This window comes from Pseudochaenichthys georgianus, chromosome 4 (genome assembly GCF_902827115.2).
Source record: "Pseudochaenichthys georgianus chromosome 4, fPseGeo1.2, whole genome shotgun sequence".
NCBI lineage: Eukaryota > Metazoa > Chordata > Actinopteri > Perciformes > Channichthyidae > Pseudochaenichthys > Pseudochaenichthys georgianus.
In genome coordinates, this window is record NC_047506.1 from 12,471,803 (window position 1) to 12,482,559 (window position 10,757).

Sequence of the window (10,757 nt, forward strand, 5' to 3'; positions counted from 1 at the left end):
GGACTAAAATAATAAAATGAAATAAATAAAATAATATAATAGATCATAAAATACATCATAAAACTAACTTCAAAAAATATAGCTCTTTTCTCAAAAGAGCCGCCGAAAGTCCCTTCTTTCTAGCAGGGACTTTCGAGGGATTAAAAGGTTCGCATGAACTACTTTTAGTACCGGCTCTTTTTGATGTGAACGCGAGCATGAACTAAGTTCGCATGAACCTACCTTGTGTGGGAAAAGTACCGCAGTGTGAACGCGGCTATATACCACGTGATGACACGGTTATGCTCGTGTTGTGTTCAAGGACCCTGACCTTGGCCAGGAAAAACAGGTACTCGCTTGTTTTAATTTGTTTGCGGTCTAGATTCTTTAATTTTGTTCTTTTTTGCGTTGTGTTTATAAATGACCTCGAGGGCCGTACCAAAAGGTCTCGCGGGCCGTATACGGCCCGGGGGCCGGAGGTTCCCCACCCCTGATGTAACGGTCTGCAAAGTCACCAACCCTCAAAGTACACCCTGTAGCACACAACAATACCTGTCTATGCTGCTGTTGCCCCAGAACGCCTCGTTGAGATTTTTATTTTTTCCATTTTATTCTTCCTAGTATAGGACGTAACACACGCACGCGCACACACACTCACTCACTCACTCACTCACTCACTCACTCTTGTATTTTCTCATCAGCAGCTCCCCCTGGCTGTGAGTGTGTGTGTGTGTGTGTGTGTGTGTGTGTGTGTGTGTGTGTGTGTGGTGTGTGAGTGTGTTTGTGTGGTGGGTGTGTGTGGTGTGGTGTGTGTGGTGTGTGTGTGTGTGTGTGTGTGGGGTGGTGTGTGGTGTGTGTGGGTGTGTGTGTGTGTGTTGTTGTGTGTGTGTGTGTGTGTTGTGTTGGTGTGTGTGTGTGTGCGTGTGTGTGTGTGTGGTGTGTGTGTGGTGTGGTGTGGTGTGTGTGTGGTGTTCAGGCTGAGTTCCGCGGTGTCTCGCAGACCCCACGCAGCAACCAGGAAACAACACCAATCCAGCTCACACTGTCCGCTCCTCGAGCCTCAAAGGGCGGAGCAGTGAGCCCCGCAATGTCCCGCCAACACGGCACCCAGACCCCACGCAGCATTCTCATCTATTTGTCATTACTGGTGTCATTTTCTGGTTGCTAACGCATTGGTAACACATAATCAAGATGGTAACACATAATCAAGTTAGAAGCTAAACTGCATTTCGTTGTCTCAGTACCTGTAATATGTGCAATAACAATAAAGTTTCTCTTTAAGTTAAACCAAATCATTAAAATAAAATCTATTGCATCCACTTCATCTGCAACGAAAAATGCCAACGCAATTTCCGCCATTGCAAACCCAGCCAGTCAAGCCGACTCCGAGTCCGAGCTGTCCGATATAAGACGAGCTTTTTGACACCTCCCCCGTAAGATGCAATAGAAATCCCACATGTATTGTATGGAGAATGTAATTTGATTTAATCTTGCCATTTTAAATGATGTATTCAATAAATAAGGTTAAACCAAATCATTACATTACAATAGATTTTATTTTAATGATTTGGTTTAACTTAAAGAGAAACTTTATTGTTATTGCACATATTACAGGTACTGAGACAACGAAATGCAGTTTAGCTTCTAACCAGGTGCAACAAGCAGTGAAGTGGAAAGTAATGTACACAATCTACAGAATAACATATAGAATGAATTGAATGATGAATAAACAGTGGGGTATGAATACACTAGATATCAGCCTGTGAGCAGTATGAACAGTGTGTATGAATATGCTAAGATATATAAAGTATGAAAACGGTAAGCAGTATAGTATAAAATATATAGATATTAATTTCATGATGATAAACATTGTGGAACAATGATGAAAAATGGGAATGGATGTGGCGACGTAAAACTGACACAAAACAACAACAAACTTTTGCCAGCCAATTGGAGAGTTTCATCAGCAGCACGTTGTAAAAACCACAATGAGCGCTCAGCTCGAGATACCAGCGAGCCGTTTCCCATCAAGCATTTCGCTTCAGCAGCTCGTGGAGAGCAACTGCGCCAACTCGCCTCGCCTCGCTCTCAAGGCTGCGGGCGTCTTTGTCCCGCGAGATTTCAAAGTCTCATGTGGGCGAGCCTGCAGAGCAAGTCGGGACAAAATGACTAACCATCATGCAACGCACTAGCAAGACGTTGATCGCAACTGCGCAGGTCTGCGCAGGTCTTGCTTGTCTCAAACAAGCCAACTATACAGAGATGCTGTATGATAAACCAATGTCAGTTTGGAACATTGAACAATGTAAATCTATTCTAGTAGACCTCAACAATGGAATTATGATCAGTAGAAATGGCCATGTCATGGGACCTTTAAATACATTATTTAAAAAAACGTTTTATATACAATTTGAAAAAAAATATGAGTTAAACAATTAAAATAACAATTAAAATGTTTTTGTAAATGGGGAAAAAGATGTTCAGTGTTCTGCTTTAAAAAAGAAACACACACAAAGGTACGGGACTTTCTATGTTTTTTTGTGAGTTTTCATTATTTTGAATATTTGAATCTAATTTTATTTTAGATTTTGTGTCCTGGCCAAGCCTAATTCAAAAAGCGTCTCCAGCGCAAATTGAAAATGAAAATAATGTAATAAAACACAGACTTTGAATTATTCCTTACTCCTTTCTTCACATCCTAAACTTTACTTTTATATATTTAATTAGGACTTCATTTGGTTTATTATACTTGTGCACTTACATGAGTATTATTTTTGATGCAGGACTTTTCGCCCTTTTCTCTGAAACTACAACTAACTGCATTTCCCTTGAGCCTTTGCAACGCACGTAAATTGCGTCAGACTGAGATGCTTGTACCGTAAAGCGGCTCTGACAGTTTGTTGATGTAATGCCTAGCTGTTATGGTGTTGTTCGAGTAGAAAGTATTAAATATACATCGTTTTATTATAGCTATCGAATATTAAAGTATCTTCTTCGCTCAGTTTGAGTCGCTGGCTCTGAATGATCAAAGCAGTTTTCACCATTAGCTTGTTAAGTAACGTTGTTTAGTCACGTTAGCTTGAGCACAGGGGGTAAAGTAAGCCACCTGCATTTGCTTTCACTTTCCAGGAAGTCTTTCTGGATATTCTGTCAGATATATAGTTAGCAGATACCCCCCGTAGTGCCGGGATGCTCCTCATTGTCGTGGTTGTCAGCCTGTTTCTGTGTGGCTCGGCACAGGAGGCGGACAACGACTGGATAGACCCGTTTGATATGCTCAACTACGATGCAAGCACAAAAACGATGAGGCAGCCTGCAGAGGTTGGTTGACGTTTATTGTTAAAAACTGGCTTGAAGGCCCTTAAGCTATGTTGATATTGTGACAGTTAATATTCGAGTGTGTGTATGCCTTGCAGCCTGCAAACTATGAAAATGTGCCAACCAAGAGGAGAGAGTTTACTCGGGACTCCAACCAGGAGGAGCTGACGTCGTGCAACACACAAGTGGTGGATCTGAAGAGAGAGGTTGGTGGTCAGAGAGTGTTGGCATGTGTTAACAGTTCTGTTAAGTATCTACAGCTACACCAGGGCAACCAGTGTGTCTGCAGATCAGGTCTGAATAAAAAGTACTTGTAAATCAATATTTGTGTTAATGCAACAGAAAAACAAAGAAAACACGTTTTAAAAGGAAATAATGTTGGATTAAGATTTTGTGTGTATTCACGAGTTATTTCATGTACGTTTTCTCACATAGTTTTTAGAGATACCATAGAATAGTTATACACTATTTTGTTTTACTGAATTCACTGATTTAACTCTGCTTTAGTTAAAGTATTTCCCTGGTAGAATGGTGTCTCTTTTACTCCCTTTATTGTGAGGGTCTATGTATGTATGCTTTCTGTGTTTGACAATTTCACAAATACATCATATATAACAGTTTTAAAAATATTTAGCTGAAAACGATGTGCTGTATAGACTCATACATAAGTTAGAGACTATTTTGCAATGGTATCACTCGAGTTATGATGCCAAATTCGGCCAAGGGCTTGAAGTGCACAATGACATTCATTTCGAAAACCCCGAAAACTGTGTTCTACAGTAGGTAGGTTACAAACTACAACCAACCACCAGATCCTACTTATTGTGCCTTTTGAAAACTGATTCAAGGTTTATTGTCATAACATATACAAAACTACAATGTAATTATGTAATGCATGACTTAGATCGCAGGTTCCTCAACAGTGCAATTTATAAAACATACAAATATATAAAAAACAACAATACAAATCTTCTTCGTTTCATGGCTTGTGATGTGTGTGTTGTGTGTGGTCTGGTGGTTTTTGTGAAGCTGCGGTACCGACTGAACAGATAGGTTATTCTTTTTTAATCGTAATTTACTAATTCCATTTCTCGTGAAAACAAAAAGTCCTGCCCTGCTGATTGTCCTTTGGTTTCAATCTGAACCTTCATATGGGAATGAGATATGATTCCTTCATGGATAAGTAGAGATCTACAAATGGTGTGCTTTGCTTTCATTCAGATTGAAGAAGAACTGAAGAAGAAAGTATCGGTCATCTCACAGCAGCCTACATGCAATCCAGTTTTCAAACGATTCCTCACAGACTCCGGAAGGAAATACTAAGAGTTGGTCTGGTAGGTGGTCTTTTCAAATGTTAACGCTTCGTCATGTGACTTTAAATAGGTCTTTGCCAAACTTAAATTGACCCAAGCTTTTTTTGCAATCATCTTGTGGCCCTCATTTGACAATGCTACCTGTCCCGGTTCCTCCCTAGCCCAGTGACTCAGCAGAAGTCTTTTATGATGCCAAAATCAGAATGTCCACCCAAGCCATGACAGAGATTCAGGCTCTCCGGAGGGCGAGGACAGCTGGAGAACCGGCGCTCTGGACAACGCCATAGTCAGATACTGGTCGATCTCAGACCACATGACTACGAGACATGGACGTGGCATTTTGAAGACAGCTTTGGCGTGGAGCTTGACACAGTATTAAAAGTAAGCTCATTTATTCATTGAAATCTTTGTCTATGAGTGTGAAAATCCTTTAATTATGTATTATTATTATTATTATTATAAAAATAGTCACTGTTCAGAATTAGGGCTTTAAAATAAGTGTAGCCTTAAATACTTTTTGCTTGTGTCTTATGTGATATTGGATCATGTGTTGCAAAGTAACTGGTTATGTAGCCTTAAAATGCAAATTCTTAATGTCTGAGTACTTTTAAAATGCTTTAGTTGGCATATTTTCTGTATATTTTCCCCATCTTGTGTAACTATTCACGTTCTGTTCTGTTCTCTCTGTTTATTCCAGGTGTGCCTCTGTGTGCTGGTGATGGTGGCCATCATATGCACTGAGCTGTGGTCCACGGTGTCCTGGTTTGTTCAGTTCTGGCGGCTGTTCGCTGTCTGCTTCCTCGTCAGTATTGTCTGGAACTGGCTCTATCTGTACAAGGTTAAGTTCCATTGCTTGTGTTAAGCTGACATTCAATACCGCTTTCTTTATTTTGGCAGGTTTGTAATACTGCTGTTTTTTTTAATTTGTTTTTTCAGATTGCATTTGCTGACCACCAAAGAAACCAAGTGAAGATGGAGAACTATGAAAAGTGCACTGGGAATTAAGAAATTTGACTGGAGTGACGCTTGAAAGGTGATTACAAGTGGTTCATATAGTTGAAAATGCATGGTTTCCATTGCACAGCAATAGCATGAAGAATAAATATGATAGTGTCTATGCTTCTATGACAGTATCGGTACTTTACCAACGTTGAAGTTTATTAAAAGCCATTGAGGCTATTAATGGAATAAGTTGAAACTATGAAAACGAGTTACCATCAGGTGGAGTATCTTTTAAACTGATGTTTGACGGTAGATTTTTGTCGACAGGAGGCACTCTAATACTATGGATACCAAGATTTAAAGAAGAAGCTTGAATCCCCGAATTGAACTTCAGTTGATTTCCTAACTACCTCTAATATCTTCAATTGTTTTTCTACAGGAGTTCTTCAGAAGCACTTTTAACTCTTCAAGATGACCCCTGTAAGAAATACTATGAAGTCCTTCTGGTCAACCCCATTCTGCTGGTACCCTCCAACCAAGGTATTTCACTGTAATGCCATGTATGTGTTTCCAGTCTAAGAACACACCTTGTGACAATAAATGTTACCTATGTTTTAATACATCAAAACATAAAAGAGCCAAACTGTTGCATTGTTGTTTTAAGGCAATAATTGAGGAAGAATATAAAGCATTTTACTCTGTCTTATAAATATGTTCCCATTTAACAATCAAGAGTCTTCTATTGATTTTGAATATCTATATTGGTGTGGAAATAGTGACATTTTCCTCTCTGTTTAGGCGATCGCAGTTACCGTCACGACCTTGATCACGGAGCCGCTGAAGCACATCGGGCAGGGTATCAGTGAGTTTCTTGTTGCCCTCCTCAAAGATCTACCGATTACCCTGCAGATCCCAGTTCTCCTCACCATCGTGCTTGCCATTGTGGTAAGGAGTGTTGATAGACACACTGACCCTCATAAAATAAATGTTTCTCTATACTGATATATATTAATCGAATCTACAGGTTTGCATGTATGGAAGTGTGCAGGCAGCCTTCCAGTATGGCATCGCTGCTCCTTTCCGCCGACCTCGCAGGGATCCCCCTCCTCCACAGCTGGAGCAACAGCAGCAGCCTCGAATCCAGCAGATCGAGGGCGGGGACTACTTAGCGGGCGGGGACGCACCACAACCTGCCCTGAAGCTCCGAGCTGCTCCTGCTAATGGTGGAGGGAACCAGGTTGGGTCAGAGGCGGCCCCAAAGACCCAGGGAGGAGCCAGCCATAGAGGTTGTGGAAACACTTCACGCAGACGAGCCTCCCTACAGCGAGGATGAGGCAGATACTACGCAGAGTGAGCCGGAGCAGATTGTCTCTGCTGAGTCAGAAAACCAGACGGAGACACAAGAGATGGAAGGAGAGAGTGCTAGCAATGCTGCTGCTAACACGACCAAAACAGAATCTAAACCCGCTGAATCTCCAGCGAATCTAAACCTCTGAGAGGGAATGAAGTACCTCCTCCAGAGCAACTCAGCAAAGATAGTGCGGCAGCTCGCTCTCAGCCAGAAGGAAGGCCGTGTCACAGACTGATGTCCAGGTGAGTGGTTTAACTACTTGAAAACTTAATTAAATTAATAATGTCTGAGTTTGGAAAAATACTGCTTTCTAACTCTCAAAGTACCCTGTTTATTTTTTAATGCTTCAGCTTTGCCCATGCAAAAGTGGGATGGTGAATATTCACAGGCGACATCAATTGGTAAATAAGTATTTCATAACTAGTTCATATTTTAATTCCTCACTTCCATGTGTTGTGTTTTTTACAATCCATATTGTGAATGTGTTCAGCCAGTAACCTTTGGATAAAATGTATAGCTATATTTTCATGTCCTGGGTTTCTGCTGCCACACCATACCTATTAAGTTTGTTAAAAGGTAACACACATCATGTACTAAGTGAAGTGGAATACCAATTTTAACCAAAATACCATGACATACGGATAAATGAATTTGATGATATCTAAAATCTGAAGAAATTATTTTCTTCTCGTTTAGCTTCCAAATAATAATTGATAGATATATATAATTTCTTATCAATAAAGAAGTGGAATTCCATTTCAAAAAGTACATTGAGTTAATAATTGTTTAATTGCCATCTGTAACATCTTACCCCTAGTTTCCACCGGGTCCGTCTGCGGCATGTTACGGCCGCGTTGCGGCTGCGCCGCGGCATCCGCAAGGATCGCAGCCACTCTAGTCAATGGGTGCTATTCCACCAGACGCGCCGCGTTACAGCTCAGAAGCGTCCCAGAAGCGTCTCGCCGCTGGGCTCCGCTCGAAATAGGATTGAAGTCTATTTTTCGACGCGACACAGCCGTAAGGGTAATGTCGGGCAGGCAGGAAGTGGAACGTTCAGAGCATATATAGCATATAGATACACACGCAAACTCATTTTGCAGACCCTATCCCTCCGTAGTCGTTCAAGTAGGAGGAGAAATGCCAGCGTTCTCCTCCGGTTTACAGGCACTGTGTAAATTATAGCCTATATATAGAATAATTATGATGATTTTACCACTAAAATAACAGCAACACATCTTTGATTCATGTCGTTTATAACTGGGATATTACAATTATTATTAACTTTGTCTGTACAAAGTCTGTCCAGGAAATATGCTCAAATCAACTGAAACTGCGAGCCGGCATGCACGACGCTCCGCTTCCGTAATGCTTCTGAAACGCTCGTGAAACGCGCCCGGTAGGGTATGACGCCGGAGGAGGCCGGACCAAAACCGCGGCGCGCCCGTAACGCGCCGCAGACCGACCCGGTGGAAACTAGGGGTTAGTCAGATTAGACCAGGGGTTTACAAATTCTGATACTGTGAGCCAAGATACTTAATATTGCTGTTGGAATAACATCAGGCTACATTACTTACATAAAAAAAATCAGTCCTTAAAACTACTGTGCCTCTGACCCTACTGACCTTAATCCAAAACATTAAGGCTATATGATATGATTCATGGAAAACGAATGCATCTATGAATGTATTCTGTACAAACTGTGAAGCCCCCTAAGACACATTATCACATTGTGATATTAGGCTATATAAATAAATTGTTGATTGATTGATTATAATGTTTTTCTTTTTATTTACTGAGTCTCTTAAATCAGTATTCAGCATCCCTTAACAGGACCGGCCTCCCAGTTTGAAAACCTCTGGTAACGACATTTAGGGACTCAAGCCAGCATTAGGCTTAATTCCTTTACGAGGCAGTTGCTTTATTAAATCAGTAGACATATCGGGGCTCAATCTATTATTGCTGAATCTATTAGACTTTGCTTTATGAATGTGTTATTTGCACATCTTTATTTAATAATGTAACCTTTTGTCTAATATATTTCTGATGTTTACCTCGTCCCAGCAGGACCTGCATGCTCCAGCAGAGGACAGTACCCCCTCTGTCTCGCTGCTGCACGTTGAAACCGTCGGAGTTCCTGTTCAGGAGACGTCTCCAACATGAGCGGAGTAGGCAGCTTCTGAGCAGGAGGATTAGCGTCTTCAGTGTTTGGTGCTTTTTGTTGGACTGTGATGCAAAGGACAGTTACGACGTACAGGCATTGTTAAAAATGTGCATGCACAACATTTCAAAGGTTCAATCAGGGAGCCAGTCCAGTGTTGCCAACTAGCTTTATATTTCTGCCGTGCAGCCAAGGAAGATATCTTTCCCTGAGTGTAGATATCAATGCTGTTTGATGAATGTGTTAATTATTTCAGGTTTATTTTTGCGTCTGCTGTATTTCCTCAGTAAGAAAGAGCTTAATATTGTATAAATTGCACATCAGCTAGACTTAAACAGCTATCAGGGAAACGGATTTGTTGAAAGTCAGTATTGTTGACTTGATCTGATGTTTCAGTCTTACCCATGATCAGGTTCTTACAAACTAGGTTTTCTTAGTTTCACTGTAATGATAACACAGACTGTTTTGATTAATACAATGAACACTTGAAATATAAATGTAGACTTTGTGACGTATAAGGGAGGAAAAAGATTTCCTAGTGCTGTTTTCACAAAATTATATTTTTGTGATTTTTTATGTTTTGTATGAGGGCTTAAAAGGTCATGTTGAAGTCAATTGTTATGGGCAGCAGTACTCATTTACTAAAAGTGGTAATTATGAATTTCATAAATTCCTAAACTAAAGTCTACATTACAAAATCATTGATATAAATTATTTAATCAATACAAAATGGAATAGTCAGGTAAGTATACTGTCACAACAGAAAATGGGCAGCAATCCAGTCTTTCTCTCAGCATATTGTTTAGGCTTTCAGGCTCAAAGATTTAATTTACTTGTTTCATTGTAGACTGTATAATTTGCTGGACACAAACACGACTGTAAATGATAATGAGGCTACATGTCTGTTGACTATGCTCAAATGTTTTCTACATTAACTTTATAAGGTGATCATATATCCATGTTGTGGGGGCAGTTCACAAAAATAAATAATATTTCCTATCAGGTTTTTAATTCCAACACTGTTACATTAATGGGTAATTATTGGTAGGCAATAAAATATTGTTCGTTTTTTGTTTTTTCTAGTGTGGAGTTACTCAGCTAAAATAAAACCGAAAGAAGAGGTTTGGCAATTTGAGTTATTTTTTTACTTATGTCAAATCCCCATGTGAGGGGTGTGTTTGATTTTTTGTAGATAAGACCTAGGATTGGATCATAACAGGGTATTCACATAGTGGACAGGGCTGTATCATTGTGGACACTGATGTCAGCTTCTTGGTATTTCTCTCTTTATGTTGCTTGCCATAATTAAAAGCACTTGGTAGATACAGGCTGATTCCCATTAATGAGGAGGACTAGGGCCACATGAGCATTTTTTTTTGGATCTGACCAAAAGTAAAAAATGTTGAGTTCAGTTTTTTCTCAAAATTCTGAGATACTTTTTAGTACACTTTTGGTCACCTCCCAACATATTTTCTCATGTGGCTTTAATTGTTTTCCGTAGATTACAGATTCTTTTTTAGACTCAATATATGAAAACATGACTATCCCTAAACCAACAAAATGTTTGGGTTTTCCTCACCAGAATGCTAATCCTAAATGAAATAAAACATTATAAACCTGAATTATAAAGATTTGGAGACTACGTTTTTTATTATTATTGAAGAACAGAAACGATAAAGCAACTGTTTCTTCCGTT

The 10,757-nt window shown here is 40.0% G+C and overlaps 1 protein-coding gene across 1 annotated transcript; it reads left to right on the top strand.

Annotated features, from left to right (window-relative positions):
* The first annotated feature begins 2,869 nt into the window (after positions 1 to 2,869).
* clcc1 (chloride channel CLIC-like 1) lies at positions 2,870 to 9,096 on the top strand. The gene is given in 20 exon segments (XM_034081288.2): positions 2,870 to 3,300; positions 3,396 to 3,507; positions 4,526 to 4,594; positions 4,597 to 4,631; positions 4,772 to 4,847; positions 4,850 to 4,891; positions 4,894 to 4,991; positions 5,308 to 5,448; positions 5,547 to 5,606; positions 5,608 to 5,643; positions 5,992 to 6,012; positions 6,014 to 6,079; positions 6,081 to 6,092; positions 6,351 to 6,497; positions 6,577 to 6,773; positions 6,775 to 7,012; positions 7,015 to 7,125; positions 7,128 to 7,145; positions 7,254 to 7,304; positions 8,965 to 9,096. Coding segments are annotated over 20 exon segments (1,794 nt in total). The 5' UTR covers positions 2,870 to 3,168.
* Positions 9,097 to 10,757: the final 1,661 nt, after the last annotated feature.